The sequence below is a fragment of the Diceros bicornis genome, chromosome 4, assembly GCF_020826845.1.
Source record: "Diceros bicornis minor isolate mBicDic1 chromosome 4, mDicBic1.mat.cur, whole genome shotgun sequence".
In the NCBI taxonomy this organism is placed as follows: Eukaryota; Metazoa; Chordata; class Mammalia; order Perissodactyla; family Rhinocerotidae; genus Diceros; species Diceros bicornis.
In genome coordinates, this window is record NC_080743.1 from 59,199,921 (window position 1) to 59,220,109 (window position 20,189).

At 39.3% G+C, this 20,189-nt stretch overlaps 1 protein-coding gene across 5 annotated transcripts in view; it reads right to left on the minus strand.

The window, feature by feature from the left end:
- Nucleotides 1–218: 218 nt before the first annotated feature.
- Nucleotides 219–20,189, minus strand: part of ASH1L (ASH1 like histone lysine methyltransferase) — a 209,686-nt gene continuing 189,715 nt past the window's right edge. For 4 of the 5 annotated variants that reach the window (XM_058539382.1, XM_058539379.1, XM_058539380.1 and 1 more), the window contains 16 exons: nucleotides 18,526–18,634; nucleotides 17,725–17,889; nucleotides 17,472–17,566; nucleotides 15,116–15,273; nucleotides 13,730–13,882; nucleotides 11,519–11,573; nucleotides 11,304–11,436; nucleotides 9,955–10,203; nucleotides 8,758–8,844; nucleotides 7,717–7,807; nucleotides 7,143–7,281; nucleotides 6,852–7,024; nucleotides 5,629–5,795; nucleotides 4,377–4,417; nucleotides 3,148–3,449; nucleotides 219–2,798 (listed from right to left, as the gene is read on the minus strand). In XM_058539382.1, coding sequence (XP_058395365.1) covers nucleotides 2,707–2,798; nucleotides 3,148–3,449; nucleotides 4,377–4,417; nucleotides 5,629–5,795; nucleotides 6,852–7,024; nucleotides 7,143–7,281; nucleotides 7,717–7,807; nucleotides 8,758–8,844; nucleotides 9,955–10,203; nucleotides 11,304–11,436; nucleotides 11,519–11,573; nucleotides 13,730–13,882; nucleotides 15,116–15,273; nucleotides 17,472–17,566; nucleotides 17,725–17,889; nucleotides 18,526–18,634 — 2,209 coding nt within the window. In that variant the 3' untranslated portion in view covers nucleotides 219–2,706. Of the gene's footprint in view, nucleotides 2,799–3,147; nucleotides 3,450–4,376; nucleotides 4,418–5,628; nucleotides 5,796–6,847; nucleotides 7,025–7,142; nucleotides 7,282–7,716; nucleotides 7,808–8,757; nucleotides 8,845–9,954; nucleotides 10,204–11,303; nucleotides 11,437–11,518; nucleotides 11,574–13,729; nucleotides 13,883–15,115; nucleotides 15,274–17,471; nucleotides 17,567–17,724; nucleotides 17,890–18,525; nucleotides 18,635–20,189 lie in introns of all 5 variants that reach the window. The other variant, XM_058539377.1, reaches the window with a different exon arrangement.

Genomic DNA, 20,189 nt, shown 5'->3' on the forward strand with positions numbered 1-20,189 from the left:
ACATGTAAACTGCTTACGATGGAAATGGTCTAACACATAGTGGCCTAAAAAATGTGGCCTGAAGTTATTGCCAACCTTGGAGGTTGCTAATGAGTATTAAATAAGATGATATATATGTGTACAAGGAATAGAGGTGTTGATTGGTTAGGCTGGGTCCAGACCAAAAAGATCCTAGTATTGAGGAAATGGCTTTATCCAACAGTCAACAGCAGTTGAGTGTGCCCATGTGGGGCCCAGGATGCTGATGATGTAGTTTTAAAAAGACCTTTTTGGAAACAGGATGGAGAAGATCGGAAGATAAATGGAAGATAGGAAAGGAGAAAAAAATAGCAAGCTCACCACTCTGCAGTTAGGAAAAGTTTTTTCCATTTAATACTAGACTTTCAAGGATTGAGATGCAAGCTTTTTATGCAATTACATCCAATGTTAAAATTGGTAATACATAATTTACAAAGATTAACATCAAAACAATCATCTATTTAGATATGCTTTTGTAAAAAGGAAATATATTAGCAGCATTTATATTTTCCGCAATCACACAGCCTACAGACATGCAGACTAACTGTATCTATTTGCAGTGATGTAGTGCTTTGCCCCGCATTTCAAACACCAAAACCCACCTGGCAGCTAGGGGGTTCTTTTTATTTCGTTATTATAAAATAACCGAAAAATAAAAAAAGGCATTAATTTCTACACCAGTAAGAAAAAACAAGTTTTTGCACTTACCTAACATTTGATTGTCTAAAAAACATTTCAGTTTTTAGTCTTTCAACAAAAGAAAGATAAAATGACAGAGCGTAGTGTCTTTTGCTTCTGTTCTCGCATTTTACAAAGTTTTTTTTCTTTTTTTGTCTTTTTTAAAATTTTAGTGTTTAACACTATTAAAGGAAATATTGAATTTTAATCTCTTTCTTGTCATTTTCCTGCTTTTGACTAAAAGGAGACCCCCAAAGTGCCCCTATCCCACCTCCCTCCCACCCGGCTCCCTGCAATGAAAACCAAAAGAAATCACTCAAACGGGCTTGGACATGCGATTTTTCCAGCTCCACACGTGAGTATCTTATACCCAGGTCTCTTAGTAATGTACAGTGCTTCTCTACAGTAAGAAAATACTCCAAACTATTTTCTTAATTCTCTTTTTTCTTTAATAAAATATTTATTCTGCTTTTTCTCTGCTCAAGGGGATCTTTGGCATCCCCTGTCTCTTTTGTTTTGTTTTTTCCTCGAGATTGATACAGAAAGGAGAAAAAGAAAAAAAAAATTCAATGGAATGGAAGGTGGTCATTGTTTCTACCTAAACAAGTCAGAGCGTCGTCATCATAAGGGGAAATGTACAATTAGGACAGCATTGGTCCAATATTAGAAAAAAGTAATGGGGACATGTTTACTATTGTATTGCTTACTAATCACGCAGCAGATATATATATATATATATATACATACATATATATATACACACACAACTTGGCACATTTAAAAACCATCTTTTCTCTTATAAGAACATCTAAAATGTATATGCATATGTATGTCTGAGAAGACAAGAAAGCAAAGCTTTTTAAATTTTATTTTTAAAGAGACAGTATTATCTGGTAACTTCTGGTCAAGAGAATGGGAAGAAAGGAGACACCCTGGATACCCCTCCTGGTGATAAAGTCATCAGGAGGGTGGAGGAAATATGGGACTAGGGGTGGGGAGAACACACTGTCTCTTTAAGAGATGGACATTGAAAACTGTACAATTAAGAAAACGAGTAGTGTTTTCAATTGATAATCTACACTCACAACAAATACTCTGATAGGTGAATACTGCTCAACAGTTTATGTAGTGACTTTTGTTGTGGGGGGTTAGAGTTCATTTTTATGTAAGTTTTAAAATGATTTTATTTTGAAATGAATCTCCATTCGCACAGCACAGCAGACACACAAGAACCACAGCGCATACACAGCACATGTGCTGGCGGGGGCCTGGCCTTCTCATTAGAAAAAAATATGTTCGGCAGGTTATTAAGGTTAAAACATCAATAATTACAGTAAGTACTATGCCCTTCTGACCCCATGGGGGCCTTCCCTATTCCATGATTCCATTTTGGGGAGGAGAAGTACGGAGAGGGACAACAGTTACAAGTGCTTTGAGTTGTCAACTCACATTTTACTTTGACCTGGATGGGCAAGAAAGGAGAGAACTTTCCTAGTCAGGGATCTGGAAAAGAAGCCCCAGCTACTCTTTCCGTTTTAGATCTCTGGGGTAGCTCTTAGAGCCTATAGAGAACAGATGGGGTAAGGGTGAGGATCCTGGCCCTTCCCCTTTGGATTTTGAGTTTTACCCGGGTATAGGAAGCAGCTTCTTAGCAGTGCCTGTGGGATCAGAGGATGACACAGAAAAACCCAAGCTAGGGGGAGGGGCAAGTGCTGTAAAGTACCAAAAGGTTCTGGTCATTCCCAATGTGCTCTGCCCTCCTCCCTACATTATTAACCCTCAGGGTAAAGCAATGGAGAGGAAAACAAGTTAAACTGAACTGTTTAGACAGATCCCATTCCTCTTCCTCTCCACTAGCTCCAAGGTTTATTAAGTACCTAATATCAACAACATGGCCCCATTCCCCTTGCTGGATGGACCCTTCCCACCCCTGTCTACACTCAGAGAACAGGAGGCAGGACTGTTAGCTCCACTGGATCCCAGGTGCTTGAGGTTCTCATTCTTTGAGGTTCACTTCCGAAAGCTGTTTTCTGGGATGAACAAAGTACGCCTTCGCAGTTTCCTGCCAGATCCTTCCTCCAGCAAGTAGGTCACATCGATGGCTGAAAACAGAACCAAGAAGGCTCATCAAATACCACCCTCCCACTCGTTATTCCAGATTTGAGCTCTAAGGAGATCACAGGAGTTCAATGATTCCTTTTCTGACCGATAAGCAACTCAGGCCCTCGTCCAGCCCTAGATGAAAAATGTTGTTCTCTAGGGAGGAGACCCTCTCACCTCCCACAGTTTCATTCCCAAGATATAACTAAATGCAGGCCCATGAAAGAACTATACCATTTTCTTAGAATACCTTCCGTTCTGGACAAGTAATTAGAAGTTGTTCTTTTTTATTCCCTCTCCACTAATTTCCCATTTATCTTAAACTCTAGAAATGAGCCTGATTCTTCTTACCATTTTTTCCAGGGATTTTTTCAAGGAGATTGAGCAAGATCTGGTTGAGTCGTTCCCGTTGGTTATGCCGTCGTTCCTCAGGGGTACAGGCTGGTTGGGATTCTTGACTACTTTCCTCTGTTTTTTTTTCACCCTCACTGACTTCAGCGGTGGCCCTCTCCTGTTCTGGCTCTTCCAGGCTGCGCATCTCATTGGCTGCTTGCTCCTGACTGGCCAGTACCTCTTCAATCAAAGGCAGAGCATCATCCTCCTGGCCCAGGTCTTTCAGGGGTGGCTTTGAGCGCTCCGACTTCCAGGATGATCTGCCAGAAGGATATGTGAATTTAGAGTAAGGCTGAGCAGGGCACTTAGGGAAGGAAGGGGAATGAAGGGAAGATGGCTTGAGATCCTGGAGTCTAGCTGTTAGAGCTTGGCTCAAGAGGTAAGAAGCTTGGCTCTGGTCTTCCCTTATTATTATTTGAACAAATCACTACCTGTCTCTGAAATTTAATTTCTATTTGTAAAATTCAATTTTTCTTCTTTCTTTCAGGAATCCAGGGAATCCATAAAATATACCAGAGCTGGTAAAATTGCTTAGCTAGTTCTCATTGATTGCTTCAGGAGTACAGAGAAGTATGGCACAAACTGTGATACCAATAGCCCAACTACAATAAGTATTTAAATGGAGTTTTTACTGTTCTGGAATCTCTTTTCAAATCTATTATCTAATATTTTTTCCCTTATGGTAAGCTATTGATGTAGGTAAAGCAGTTGTTATGCTGCCATTCAACAGAAAAGGTAGTTGAAGAAAATTCAGTGTTCTTTCTCCAAGAATATTCCTCACGTACAAAACAAGCAAAAATAAAAACTATAAATACCAAATTGCTCAGCTAAAACTGTGCACTTCTAGCTACTTCTGTTCCTTTACAACGGAGGTCCCAAGAGCTGATACACTTTGGGGTAATGGGGAAAGCTTGCAGAAATCTAAAAAAGAGACTTTTCTGAATCTGTCTGTAGTTCTGTTCCAAATCCTCTTCTTCTCTACTTCAAATCCTTGCAAATCTCCCTCCCTGCCCCAACTAATGCTCCATAATGAGACCACAGCTATTAAAGTCTAGTTCTTCCATATTATCATTGGCACTACATTGGGTTACTCTGTCAGAGAATCCCCAATCCTAGGGGTAGGGCTCTTGCTCCATTCAAGCTGTTGATCAATCCTTTAAGCTCCTCACATCCCCCATGGGACTCACCGCCCTCCGTTCCTCTTGTAGTTGTCTGGGACATAATGAGGCTGCAGAGAAGAAAAGGAAGCGGTTAGTGTATTGTAGAAGCCGGCAAAGCTGGATCAGATGATCCTGGGCCAACTCAGGATAAGGGAAGTGGGGAGGAAGGGAGACAGGGAGGTAAAGGAAGAAAAAAATAGGGCTAAAGCCCTTATAAGCTGGGTGACTGTGTTTTAAGGTCAGAAGTTCAGCACTTCTATTCATCTGTAGGCCGCAGTGGTTTTTAGCATTTTGTAAGCCTAGAATGACAGTAGGAAGGATAGGCTCACAATTCTCTTTGCCTCATGCCAAAGAGTATTGTTTTAAGTAGTTAAGGTTGGGTTTCAAAGCTAATCAGTAAGCTGCTGACTGAGCAAGCAAGACCAAAGAAGTCTAGATGAGAAGCAGGGCTTGGTGGTGGACAGAAAGAATATAAAATAAATACTGTTAAGAGAAATCCAAAAATAATAATAAGAAAAATATGGACATAAAGGTTAGCTTTCTTGTTAGACTATTTCTAAGCATTCCAGGATGAGAACTATGAATTTTGACAGGCCCACTAAAAAAAAGACTCAAGGATAAAGAGCTTAGTCCAGGGTTTCATTATAGCAAATACATGGATGGATGACCAAACCCTTTGTGGAATGATGAATGGCACAAAATAATTGGAGGAGTATCTTTGCAACAATTTGAAAGAAAAAATACAGGAAAAAGGCTGAAAATGAAAATGTTAACAGTGATTATTTTCTAGGTAGTGGGATAATACACAATTTTTTCTTCTTAATGCTTCTGTACTTTTCAAATTTTATATAATGATGATGTCTTACGTTTTAAATTCAGGGATAAAAAGAAAAAGCACTGAATTATTGTCACCAAAAGTTTCTTCAGGGTTCTTGTTATTCTTTCTACTTGCTTCTTAAAATTATGGGTGTGAAAAACAAAACAAAAACCTACAATATGGGGCTCAAGGGCAAAGACTGTAAAGAAGTGAGAGAGAAAAAAGGTGAAATCCTGTTTAAAAAGCGTAAATCAACAATTTCCTGAGACAGCCCATGCCAGGAAATGCAGAATAAATGTATTCATGCTGTTCAAACATCCCAAACAGAGATGGAGATGTCCATAGTTTGGTAAGGAAACAGGACGAAGAAGCAGAGTCACTTGAAAATTCTTACTCTGTGAATTCCATGCCTGAACTCTAGATTGTCCTGACACATACAATTAAGACAGGAAGGAGACTTACTGAGAAATCTCTTTTGGGAGTGAGCTTCTTGGGGAAGTGATCAAAGGCATAGGGTTTGGTGCAGACAGGGTAGCGGTTCCGGTGGATCTTGTAAAACAGGTGTGCTGACTTGTCAAGCCGATAATCACAGATGTACACATCTTGCTCCTTCACTCCTTTGGGTCTCCCTATGAGTCCAAACACTGTTAGAGTCCTCCTATTTTCCCTTCCCCTCACCCTGAGCTGAGCAGAGACCACCACACACCACTGGGAAAGCAGCTAGACCCTTAAGAGGGAAACACTGTAGCCAATTTGAGAGGCAAAACAACTAAGCATTTGGGGATTGCACACGAAAGGCGAGTTCCCAGACACTAGTGTCAAAAAAGGAGAAAGGGAATCTAAGAGTCAAAGGGCATATTATAGGATGAAAGGGAACCAGAAACATAAATTATTTGAGTGCTGCAGGGATTTTGAGGGAAAAAAAGCAGATTATGGGGAAGTTATGCGAAAAGCATGGCAGTATAAATGAGGGAAGCACACTTGAAAATGAACACTTTATAACTGGGAGAGGGAGGAGTCGTCAGTATCACGGAGCTCCAAGCAGTAAGTTTTTGAATGGAATATATATTCTTCTGGACTAGTTTGCTATGATACTAAGAGAAAGAGCTAGGCAACTGAACTCTGCTAATAATGACAACTAACATACATTGAGCTTTTACTGTGAGCCATAAACTGGGCTAAGGGCTTTCGTAGATTATTTCATTTACTCTTTACAAAACCCTCTAAAATAGATACTAATCCCTATTTTCAGGTTAAGTGACTCGCTCAAGGGCAAACAGGTAAAAGTGGCGGAGCTAAAATTTGAAATTAGATTGTCTGACTTTACCGCCTACGTTGTTAACCATGGAGCTTACAAAACTATTGTACTTTTTTTGTTTATTTAATGTATAGAATTGATGATCACCTTAAGGATTCTGGGTGAAGGAACGTATCTTTCCACGAATACTAACAGAGTGCTAAGTACACAGTATTAAAAATGTTGGCTAAATTAAAAAAAGAATTAACATTTATTGAGTACCAAGCACTAGGTAAAAGAAAGAAAAAAGATAGTATAGCTTTCTAAAGCTTCATAGCTAGCCTTGGATAATCTTTTATCAGATGGAGACAACAAGAATGGAGTGGGCAATTGTAGATCAATGAAAGGGGGATAGGAGGTCATTTCTCAAGTAGCCCAGATCACTTGCCTTTACAATATGTATAAAGGTCCAATACACAACAGGTCCCCACTACAGCCTCCAAGGGAATGATCTCATAGAGTGGCACCCGAAATAGTTCATTGTGATAGAACCGACGGGATGGCGAGTGGTGGGTTTCATGAGGACGGAAATAATGGTGACCAAAGGCAAACCGCTCCTCTCTAAAAAAAGAAAAAAAGAGAAGAGAGAGGTTTAGTTGATCTGCAAGATCCTAGTGAATATTCACTTTTTGCTGGTAGAACACAGCTGGAAGAAGAGAGACAGGACCTCAACACATACTTTTCATTCTTCCAAAGTTTCTCAATGCGGAATATGTCAAGTTTATCTCGGTTAATGTGAGATAACAGCCGATAAGACTGACGGACTGGGTGGCCATCAGGGGTGCGCCGACTATCCCTCATCAGATATACACAGTCACCTAGGAAGGCAGAGAACACAGAAGATTCCTACATGAATTCTCTTAGGCATCCACTGGACTGACCCAAGGTCTACATGGAAAGAACTTAAAATCTGAAACAATAAGTACAGAGAACTACAACCAACACTCTAAATGTGATGATACTCAATTCTAGACTATGAGAATGACACGAGGGAAGTCTTCCATCTTTTAGACTTCCTCTATGTCTTTCCCAGTCTTAAAATTAGCTTTATAACACTCTGGTCTCTCCAAATTTTAAGTTTTATTTGGTGGAGGGGAAATGTATGTAAGCTTAAAGACTAAAAGATATAAAAATCTATATTTTATTGCTATTAAAGGTCATATGGACAGAATGGCTATCATGCAGAGAGCAGATACCTTCTATTTTTCAGAAAGGTCAGTTTTGACAAGTAGGGTCAACTCCTGTGTACGCACCTTGACGAAGCAGCAAGTCATCTCGGAGCAAACAGATGAAGTAGACACAGCCAGGTTGGGCATAGTGGGGCCGAGGAATCATGGGCACCTCCTGATAAGAGCAGAAAGCCAATGGATAAGGGCTGGGACTACTACATCCAGCCTACTGATCTCTATTCAGGAGGAAAAGAACTAAAACCTAAAATTCCCAACCAATTAAGACTTACTGTTTAGTCATTTCAATACACTACAGATATGAAAAAAAGATGAAAGCAACTAGTGTTGTTAAACTTGGAAAAGTGAAGGTAGAGGACAAAACTGACAGGCTAAGTATCCCAAACTATATTCTGTGAAGCACTTATTGTGTGGTTGCTCTGTGCCATTTAGGGGGCATCTGAGAATGTGTGAAGGGGGACTTTGATTGTCACAATGATTGGGGGAGGCTACCAGCATTTAATGCCCAAGAGCCAGGGAAGTCAAATATTCTGCAATGCATCTCTCACAACAAAGAACTATCCACCCAAAATGACAATAGCACCACTGTTAAGAAATAGTGCCTAAATATCTCCTTTTATAGAGGTCACTTGCCTAAGATCACACATATAAATATGGGAAAGCCAAGACAAAAACCCGTTTAATAACCTGGGCAAGTTACCTAACCCACCGTCTCCTCCTGGGAAGTGGGCCTAAGATTAACATTTGTTGACCCTCAGTCCAGTGCCCTTTCCACTTAAACACTGCTTAACATAAACGATATTTAGAGTACTCAAGTTCTAGACTTTACAAGCTATTTCTTTTATGGATAGTTGATAGTGTTTATAAAAAATAAAAGTTTTATATAGTACCATTCCTTCCATAGATTCCTAAGTATTTTATTTTCCCTTGGATCATACTCCCGAGAAAAGAAAGGGCAGAGTTATTACCCTCAATGTAAAGTATAAGAAACTGAGGCCCAGAGAAGTTGAGTAACTTATCAAAGGAAATTCAGTGCATCAGGAGCAGCGCAGGTCATGCGCTATGTTTCCTACTTCTAGATCAGAGTATTGTCAGAGGGCAGCTTACTCTGTCCACAGGCCTTGGATCACACTGCTCACAAAGGTAGTGCTCCACATCTGAGTTAACTCCCATACAGTCACAGTGCTGCCACACCTGCAGAAAAAAAAGTCAGTGTGTCTGGGGTCGGGGAGGCACGGCTTAGACTTACTGAGCGAAGTCCTGGGGGCTAAGAATAAAAAAAATTAGCAATAGGACAGGGTAAAGTAAACAAGAACTATGGGATAAATGGGTAAGTGAGAAATTAGAGATACATGGTAAAATAGGGGGAAAAAAGAATACGGACTTGTCTGAACACAAGTGTACAGACTGGTTCATAATATAGAGATCTAGGCAAATAAAATGGGGAGATGGATAGAGAATAGGAGGATGAATGCATATAGTACCTATTACCTACTAAGGAACATACATCAATGATACAGTTATTGTGAAAGGTTTTACAGTTACAAAATGTTTTTATTTACCCTTATCTAATTATATCCTCCCAACAATCCTATGTGTTACCCATATCTCCACTTTCCATATGAAATAACAAGTTGAAATGTATCAAATGGGGATATTAGGGCTCAAATCCAGGCCTTGACTCCTTCATTAGGAGCTCTAAATACTGCATTCCATCAGTATTAATGCTACCCAGAGTGTAGTAATTCTAATGTTTTTCAAGGTAAAGCACTATCCTGGGGCCGGCCCCGTGGCACAGTGGTTAAGTGCGTGTGCTCTGCTGCTGGTGGCCCAGGGTTCGGATCCCAGGCGCGCACTGATGTACTGCTTGCGAGGCCACGCTGTGGCGGTGTCCCACGTAAAGTGGAGGAAGATAGGCACAGATGCTAGCCCAGGGCCAGTGTCCCTCAGCAAAAAGAGGAGGAGTGGCATGGATGTTAGCTCAGGGCTCATCTTCCTCACACATAGACACAGCACTATCCTAAATATTATCATTCTTCTTGAACCAGATTATTTAAGAAGTGTGCAGTGGAAAGTGGGCAGAAAGAATGGGAGATACAAAAAGAAGGGAAAGATAAAATGAAAGAGAGAGATACAAAAAAGGAGAAAGACAATATGGTGAACAGTGAGGGATAAGAGAAACCAAGGAAAAGTTCAAGTTCATAAAAAGCCGTTAAGCTAAGCCAAAAGAGACATGGGGTGCTTATTGAATATGGTCACCAAGCTCATCAGGACTAGGCATCTGCTTCACCTCCTGACCCTCACCATGCACTTGTCACACTGGATCATGAGGCCTTCATCCTTGTAGAGGCCACAGACACAGCGGATAACATCATCGTCCTTCTCATGCCCATTCTCCTTCTCAGAGACTGAGGTCTCACTGCTGTCTGCCTCACTTGCTGTCTCTCCCACAATCTCATCAATTTGGGCTGATGCCTCATGCCGGGCGTTGTAATAGGCCTTTCGTAGGCGGCAAACGTCTCTCCCAATTGGGGATTTACGCCCGTAGTACTTCTGAAGAAAGCAGAAGAAAGGAATCATATTTGGTCTTCTCAGTATGGCTTAAAAATATACCTAAAGAGGTAGCAGGATTTTCTTTATCCTCCCACTATGGTTAACAGATTCTCAATACCAGTGAATATAGTGCCACGCAGTTGAAAACAACTGAAACTGAACTAAAATGAATTAAAATTAGAATCTGCACAGTAATTTTTCCATTTGCTCTATTGTTCTGTCATTCAGTTCCTGTCACAGGCTATACTGTACACTAGATAAAATACAAAGTAACCATGGAATATGAATTAATATCACAAGCATAATATTGTGGAAAAGCTCTCCATTTACCTTTGTCTTGCAGATATTAGGGAAAGAGTTATAAGTTTTAAATATATATGGAAGCTGGGTTTCAGTAGAAAGAATGTTATAATTCAAGATGGCTCTAATTCTTCTCCCACTTGTCTGTTTTTCTCTCTCATTTCTTCTGTCTTCAACCTCAATTCCTCTTTCATCTAGTAGCCTCTTTTGTCCTTCAAATGCCTCTTCAAGGTATATCAAAATCACTGAATAATTTCCTCTCTTCTATGCACCATATAACATTCCATCCTCTCCTTCAAATCAGTTCAAGGCCAGCTTCTCTCCAATGAGCTTTACCTGTTCTACAACCTATTAGTGTAATACCTCTCAATTACATCCTTAAGGTATATTTTTAACTATTTACCTTATTTCTGTGTATTTCACATGTACTTATTGTTTAGAGGAAAGAAACTACAAATATGACTTAAATGTAGTAAAATGTCTGTATTATGTAAATATAAAGGTTCAATACTAAATTAGGTTTTTACAAAAATTGCTTCTTTGGGAGGATGAGTTAGCGTTCCATTCTAGTCATATCAATGTCTTTATTATAAAAGATTCTACAATATTTAGTACACTGTAACCCTTACACTAAGGGTACTCAATAAAAATTGTTCCCTTTCTTAACCAGAAATATGAAGGATGATAGAAGAGGATAAAAATCTTAAACTTCTAGAACAGTTCTCTTCAGAACAAACTTCTAGAATAGTTCTCTTCAGAACAAACTCCTTAAATTTGTGTTTGAAGTCAGTGAAAAATACCTCAGCATTCCGAAAGACCTTGAGCATATCAGCATCAAAAGCCTCCACTGTCTTATAATAACCAATGAGGATCTGCTTCTCTATGGTGACAAGATCTAGGGGATCAGAGATCTTCTCATAATAATCAGCATTCCTGGAACATAAAGCCAGGGTGTCAATCTGGTACATTTAGTACTTTTCTAAAGCTCAGATGATTCTCACCTATGTGAACTTACTTTTTCTTTGGGGGGAGGTTCAAAAGTGGTGCTGCCAGTGCTTGTTGGGAAGAATCTGCAAAAGAATGCAAGGTTTAATAAAAGGACTATAAGATACAAGGGAGGCAAATATTAGCTCCTAACTGAAAATGTAGAACCCTCAAAATTAAAAGTTAGGGGAAAAAAAAAAATCTAAGTTTTTTTTTTTGAGGCCTGTGAAAAATGCAAGGACTTTTCAGAAATATGGGTAGTTAAAGGCAGGGATCAAAAGATAGTTTTATTTTTTATTTTTATTTATTTATTTATTTTTTTAAAGATTTTATTTATTTATTTTTTCCCCCCAAAGCCCAGTAGATAGTTGTATGTCATAGCTGCACATCCTTCTAGTTGCTGCATGTGGGACGCGGCCTCAGCATGGCCGGAGAAGCAGCGCGTCAGTGCGCGACCGGGATCCGAACCCCGGCCGCCAGCAGCGGAGCGCGAGCACTTAACCGCTAAGCCACGGGGCCGGCCCAAAAGATACTTTTAGATTACCTAGACTATGAAAGACATAGTATATAAGTTTGAACTGAAACACAATGTTAGTTGGATATGAGAAGAACTTTCAATGAAGAATGAGAGATAGGAACTTATTGAGGTGGCTAGGCTGACTGGGGCAAATTCCTGGTCAATAAATCTTATTACAGCAAAGATCACCTCATCCAAAAAATGTTTTCTAGTTCTCGTTAATGGCCCATAGTTAATATTATTCTTGGTTTGGATTCATTTAAATTGCAGACAATGAATAATTTAGTATTGTAAATATTTTCTAGAATCCATTTTCTTGTAACAGTTACTTTGTACTATGAAAATAGAATTCATGCAGTGAGGATACTTCTTACTTGCTACTTTACTTACTTTCTAGCAACTTACTACACAGAGAGAAAAAAGCCTGTTGTTTCATGCCCAGAATGTAGTGACATGTAGATACATCTATTGCAGTTTCACATTAGATCAGATGGGGATGGTTGAGAATGTAGAGTGTGATCTTTTGGGAATGTAAAGGGAATAGGTGCCATAAATCTTTACATCTTAGGACAGTTTGGTCCCCCCTTTCCTCTCTACATCCTTAGTTTAACAAAAATGCAAAAAGCCACTAAAACACAGGGCTGGCCTGGTGGCGCAAGCGGTTAAGTGTGCGTGCTCCGCTGCAGCGGCCCAGGGTTCACCAGTTCGGATCCCAGGCACGCACCGACGCACTGCTCGTCGAGCCATGCTGTGGCGCCGTCCCATATAAAGTAGAGGAAGATGGGCACGGATGTTAGCTCAGGGCCAATCTTCCTCAGCAAAGAGGAGGACTGGCATCAGATGTTAGCTCAGGGCTGATGTTCCTCACCAAAGAAAAAGCCACTAAAATACAAACATAAATAATAGACAGAGAAAGAAAACCAAACTCCTCAGAGTTTAGGGAAAGGAAGCGAGACAAGCCCAAGTTGATGGCAAAAAGCTGCAATTATTTGTTAAAATCTCTCATTTTAAATATCTCCAAACTTCCTGGTCAGAAAAAGTCATGTACATTACCAAACTACCTACCCAAAATTAAAAACTCTCTCCTTCCTCACCCTTACCAACACACATCCAAAAGATGTATCTTGGAAGAGGAAAGGAGTAGGGTAAAGGTGTTTGCACGAAAATGCTTTTAAAGTAATTCTCTTGCAACTTTATGTCCTTTTCCTTAAGGTAGAAGTTAGGGCTTGTGAACCCTCCAAAACATAGGCAAAATTATGTATAAACATTTTTCTGGGCAAAGAGTCCACAGCTTTTCTTAGATTCTCAAAGATATCTGTCAATCAAAAAAGGTTAAGAAGTACTGACGTCATATGTTCATAATAGTTTTTTCTTAAAATGCTAATTCACTGCCTCATTCAGGAAAATTACATCTAAGACAGACACCTGCTTTTTTCTAGCCTATAGCTAAAAATTGTGATTTCTAAATACAGTACTTAACTATAGTAAAATTCTAATAAACACAAAAAACTGACATATAACATCTAGGGATTTAAAACAACAATCCTCGAAGACTATAATCAGCCTATAATTCTTTACTCTGACAAAAGGAAGAACTAAGTAAACCACCTAAATTCCTAATCCTAACCTGTCACTTGTTCTTGGTCTTGGATGTCTCAGGTGAGGGTAAGTGATATAATTTTTAAAAAAAGCTAAGGAGAATGAATTTGGGGTGGGTACAGTTACCTTTATAAGAGATGATACCATCACAGATCTCTTTGAAGATCTGGGCTAGGCGGGCTGCCCGAGCCACTTCAATGTTTTCCTCTGCAGCTGCCAACCGTCTTGTTCGTACAGACCGAGCTGTCTGCAGGGCGGAGAACTGGGTCATGAAGACATCTGGAATGATAAAGTGAAAATTAGTTTCAGGAAAAGAGGAGCTCTATGTGGCTTTCTCTTCCCCAATGGATTCCTGCCATTTGTTCTATTTTCCTTGAAGTGATTTAAGTAGATTAGTGATCATGGAATTCTTTCTCTCCTCCTTAAAAGAAAAATCAAGAAACATTGGAGTTTACCAGAGACAAATGCTGCAAGTTAGAGGGACCTTATCTTAGTGCCAAATGCTATATAGTATAATAGTTGCAAGTATGGGCTTCAAAATGAGTCTGTCTGCGTTTGAATTTTGCCTTTGCTACTTACTAGATGTGTGATCTTGGGCAAATTACTTAAACTCTGTGTCAGCTTCTCAACTGTAGAATGGGATTAGTAGTAGTATTTCCCTCATGAGGTAATTGTGCAGATTAAATGAGATAATGCTTAATGTGTTTATCCAATGCTCAGTGCTTGACCATAATAAAGACTCAAGAAATAACTATTATTATTACCAGAAGATTTGAACTAATAGAGATGTAAGTTCAGAGAATTTATGCCAATCAAATCACTGAGAGGATATAAGATTCTGGGCAAATTTCTAAATCTATCTAGTTCCCACTCAGCATATTCCCTCATACACCATGCAGAATGCTTCTATTTTTTGAGGGAAAGAAGGAAAGAATAAAAGAAGAGCATGAACTTTTGAACACTTTATTTTCAGTTAGAAAAGACGCTTGGACATCCCAGTTTCTCTGCTTTCATTCTGTTCTTGATAACAGATCTGAACTCAGGAGTGCTGTTACATTATTCACTTATGAAGGCTGGAAAAAGGAAATCTGAAGGTCTGTGTGTATAATGCCGATCTGAATGTGGGCAAAAAAAGTCTTCAAATGAACACTGGTGTCACTTTCTCCTGCATTTGGCATCACTATTTACCCTGTCTGCAAGTTATTTTCCAGGTAGGAAGGAACACAGAGGACCCACTACCTATCTCATGTCTAGTGACTTTCAGGCTGTAGGTGACGTTTGGGAGGCTGATGGAAGCCGGTTTCTTCCTCTTCCTTAGAGTAGAAACAAAGAAGTTGAAGAGCTGGGATGGATAGGTTATTGCTGATTGCTGCTTGTTTGCTTGTATGTTTGGATCTTAACTTTTTTGGGTCAGACTAAAAGGAATCCTTGAATAGACTGTTTGAAAGTAACTAAAATAATCACTTTTGAGACAGTCTTATGGAATTAATAAGAACGTTTCCCAGGCCTTACCAGACTTAATGTTCCCGTCATCTCGGCAGATGCCATTCCAGCGGGTATATAACGATGCTGAGTGAATATTATCACTGGTGTGCTTTACTTCCTCCTGTTTCTGCCGAATCTTCTCCCAGTTTCGGACCAAGAACACATGATGCTTTAATACAAAGTTCCTGAAAGGAAGGAAAAGAGGAGTTCCTTTATTCATTAATTCAATAAGCATTTATTACATGTCTACTTTATGTAAATCACTGTTAAGATGATATAAATGAATACTTAGTGAATTCAGCTATTGTAAAGAGAATTATGTATGGGGAAACATTATTCAGTTTTGCACCTTAATTTTTTTTCACATAACAAAAAACATTTCCCTATATTATTTACAAATTATCTGGCAAACACCAACTGAAATTTGCAAGAATTTTGGCAAGTGAAGCAGCTTGACTTGAAGGCAGAGCTTTACAGAGTATTTGTACAAATTGTAAAGGAAGTTGCCAAGATGAAGTATGGGCTTAGGATCAGCTATAATAAGAAGAACTGGACTGGCAGATAAAGGCAAAGATATTTAAGAGGGATATGCACTGGGCAAACTAGGCCAGGTGCAGTGCCTCCACACGGATCTCTAAACTTAAGAGAGTTATGTGTATCTAGACTGACCCTACATGATTCTGATGATTCTACATGGTATTCTATTCTACATGATATAAACAGGTGTGACCTTGAATAAGTCTCAAACTATGGGCATCCGTAAAAATTGGAGATTAGACTAATTTTATAGTTCCCGACTTTGGCTGCACACTGAAATCACCTGGGGAACTTTATAAACTATTAATGCCTGGGTTCCACCTCTGAAAATTCTGGTTTAAGTGGTCTGGGGTATGGCCTGGACATCATGAGGTTTTAAAAGCTCCCTAGGCTAATACTCAGTGAAAGTAGAAAACCACTGGACTAGATCATCTCGATTTTACTGAAGTTTAAAATTTCTATGACTCAAAGTGAAATAGGATGAAAGGAGCTAAAATTACAGTAAAGTTATAAATAAGGATGAAGATTTCTAAGATATTGGAGTGTGTAGTCAGGGAAGATGTAGAATATGTCCCAAGACAATCTAAAAAATAGGACATATTTACTTCGCTTACTTCTGAAATGGACAAATCTTATCTGAATATAGGGAAGAGCAAAAATGACCACTAAAGATCCTTTTTATTGCTCTGTTATTATATGAACAAAGCAGGGATTCTTAATCTTTTCTGTGCCATGGATTCCTTTGGCAGTCTGGTAAAGCCCATGCAACCCTTCTCTGAACAATGTCTTAAAAGTATTTAATTTAATTTATTTATTTATTTTGGTGACGAACATTGGCCCTGAGCTAACAACGGTGCCAATCTTCCTCTACTTCGTATATGGGATGCCACCACAGGATAGCTTGATGAGTAGTGTGTAGGTCCGTGTCTGGGATCTGGACCTGTGAACCTCGGTCCGCTAAAGCAGAGTGCGTGAATGTAACCACTACGTCACCGGGCTGGCCCCTAAAAGTACTTTAAAAATTTTAAGGGCCGGCCCAGTGGCTTAGCAGTTAAGTGTGTGCGCTCCGCTACTGGTGGCCCGGGTTCGGATCCTGGGCGCGCACCGACGCACAGCCTCTCTGGCCATGCTGAGGCCGCGTCCCACATACAGCAACTAGAAGGATGTGCAACTATGACATACAACTATCTACTGGGGCTTTGGGGAAGAAAAAAAGGAGGAGGATTGGCAATAGATATTAGCTCAGAGCCAGTCTTCCTCAGCAAAAAGAGGAGGATTAGCACGGATGTTAGCTCAGGGCTGATCTCCCTCACAAAAAAAAAAAAAAAAAAAAAATTTAAGTAATTTTTAATATATAGGATTAAAAGGAAACTAAATATACTGAAATACAGTTTTCAAAATATTAAAAAAAACCCTGAAATTGTGATATAGAAATAAACATTAATTTTTAACACATGACAAGATCTAGTGACAGGTTTAACAGTCATAGTAATTCTAAGTAGAGATGAATGTAAATGATATTTTGAGATATTTATAACATTGAAACATAATATAACAATGTGAATACTGGTGACAAAATCATGGAAACTGTAAATACTACACACACACATTTTTTGCCTACAGTCACATTTGAAGGAAATGCGCTAGCAATTAGGGAAAATAAAGACATAAATTTTTTTCTCCCATCCAAGATCACAGATCCCCTGAATCCTTGGTTGAAGACCTCCTGCACAAAAGAAATGGCTCAACTATACAGATGTTTAATAATTGTTAAACTGACAGGCAAAGTACATAATTTAAAGAGCACATAATTTAAAGAGCTCAGGTAAGAAAACCTCCTTTTTACCTTTCTCGATTGGACATTGGCTTCATTTGCAATTGGGGGGTCAATCTTGTTGGAGTGTTGATGTTTTCACTGGGTTCCTCAGAGAGATGGCCTCTCTGAAAAACAGATGGATCAGATTGCAGGAAAAGAAAGATCAAACAGAAATCATCCTGAAGTATATTAAAACCACTCTAAAGATGCCACCCTTATTTCTCTTATTTCAGTAATTGCCTCTCAGCAGCTGTTTGGGGAAAGCCATGAGATCATTATTCACCCTTTTCTTCAGCTTGTGCTTAGACTTCCTCTTCTCTTTTGACCGTCCAGACTTCTTGTGTGTGGCCAGAGGCTGGCTGCTTTTGCTACTGGTGAGTCCATTCATGCGTTGACTCTTGCCTCCAATGATTCCTCGACATTTCTCAAAGCCACACTTACACAGTTGCTTTGAAGGGAAAGAGAATAATGCTTTTAGCGTGCAGTCTCATTTATAAGTTCAAATAGGATGCCTGAGCATCTGGATACCCAACAACAAGTTTGAACCACGAAATTTCTATAGAGGAAAATAACTGATTGAGAGTAAAATAAATATAAATGGGTTTCCACTGTAGCAAAAAGGAAAGATTACACTTTGGGAAAATTTCTTCACCAGAAAAGTTAAGAACTGACTGGAGACCAAAGTGATTGGGCAGGGCTGGCCCCGTGGCTTAGCAGTTAAGCAAGCGCGCTCCGCTGCTGGTGGCCCGGGTTCGTATCCTGGGTGCGCACCGACGCACTGCTTCTCCGGCCGTGCTGAGGCCGCGTCCCACATACAGCAACTAGAAGGATGTGCAGCTATGACATACAACTATCTACTGGGGCTTTGGGGGGGAAAAAAAAACAAAGTGGGCAATCTCTTTCTACAGAGTTCAGAAAGAATAACCGAGACCTATGTATCCTAGATAAGTGGAGTAAAGAGTAAAAAATTGTCTTCTCCAATGTACTTCTCAATGGCTACAAATCAGTAATGTTTACTGAAGGCCCATGTTAAATAGAGCACTGTAACAAAGTTCAACCTTCTTCTTGGATTTATTATTCTTACCTGTTTTTCAACATTAAAGGAATGAAAGTTGTAATCATAAGTGAGTTCGGTACCAGCTGGCATATCTTTAAGAGCATATAGTCCAATCCGGTATACTCCATTAACAGACCTATGGAGAAATAAGCAGAGTTAAAGGCAGAGATTCTTAATACCATGCCTGAAAACTAGAAAAATTAGTACACTGATTACCAACTTGCCTTTGTTCTGTATCCAATTCCTGGCGAGTATCTCCACTTTTAACCTCTCTTCTATTCTATCCAGCCTGTATAGTGCTGCCACACTAATTGTCCTAAATCAGTTTTCTGGAAAACATGCTCTCTGTTGTCAATTAGAATAGGTCTTAATCTTTCCTGCTTGCCATTCGAAGTCTCTCTAAAACATGACTTTAGTTTACTTATTAAATAAATTAAAATGATTTCTTATGGCCTACCTACGAAAATCTTCTAGTTCCTACTGATCTCCATCTTTCTCAACTGTACATGAGTGTCTCTTTTGTTCTATTTTACTTAAGTCATTAATGATCTATTATGTACTGTTCTAGATGCTTTATATAATAAAATAATTATAGCTAACATTTATTAGGTGCTTGTTATATTAATTGTACTATTTTGTTGTACTTATTTAATCCTTCCAACAACTATATTAAGAGGTACTAATTTTAGGTAGTATTATAACCCCCATTTTCTTTTTTTTTTTTCTTTTTTTTTAAAGATTTTATTTTCCCCCCAAAGCCCCAGTAGATAGTTGTATGTCATAGCTGCACATCCTTCTAGTTGCTATATGTGGGGATGTGGCCTCAGCATGGCCGGAGAAGCGGTGCATCAGTGCGCGCCCAGGATCCGAACCTGGGCCGCCAGCAGCGGAGCGCGCGCACTTAACCGCTAAGCCACCGGGCCGGCCCCATAACCCCCATTTTCTAAATGAGAAAGCTGAGGGACAGAGAGGGAAAGTAACTTGCCCCAAGTCATATAGCTAATAACTAGGAGGATCAAGTTTCAAATCAAGGCAATCTGCCTTCAAAATATTAACCACCATGCCATACTGGTCATAGGTTGTCTCATTAATCTTTAGAACAATCCTATGAGATAGGTATTATGATCCCTATTTTATATATGAGGTATTTGTGGCTTAGAGAATTTGTTCATTGTCATTTATACAGCAATTAAGATATACTCAAAACCAGGGGATTAAAACAGGCTGTTTGATTCCACAGCTTCTCTTCTCTTCCTTCCTGCCTGTCAATTTGGAATGCATCAAGGTTTAGGTTGGATACTATCCTATCAAATGTAAATTTCACCACTATCTTCAGTTTTTGGTATTCTTTTTTCTAAACTCAGAAAGTATTTTCAGTCTACACCAGTGGTTGGCAAATTATGGCAGAGAAACTCGTCCCATATCTTTGTAAATTTCTGTTGGCACGCAGCCACCCCCCAAGTTTGCTGCCCCCTAGCCTATACCATAACATTTAAAATTTGATTATATACTGTATTGTATTAAAAATTTTTTTGGGGGGTATAACTCATGGAGTAGAACACACAAATCTTAAATGTATAGCTTGCTGAATTTTATGTATCCATATACCTGTGTAGCCTCCCAGAAAGCTCCTTTCTCTCCTAGTCAGTACCCTCACCACAAACGGTTACCACTATTCTGATCTCTATCAC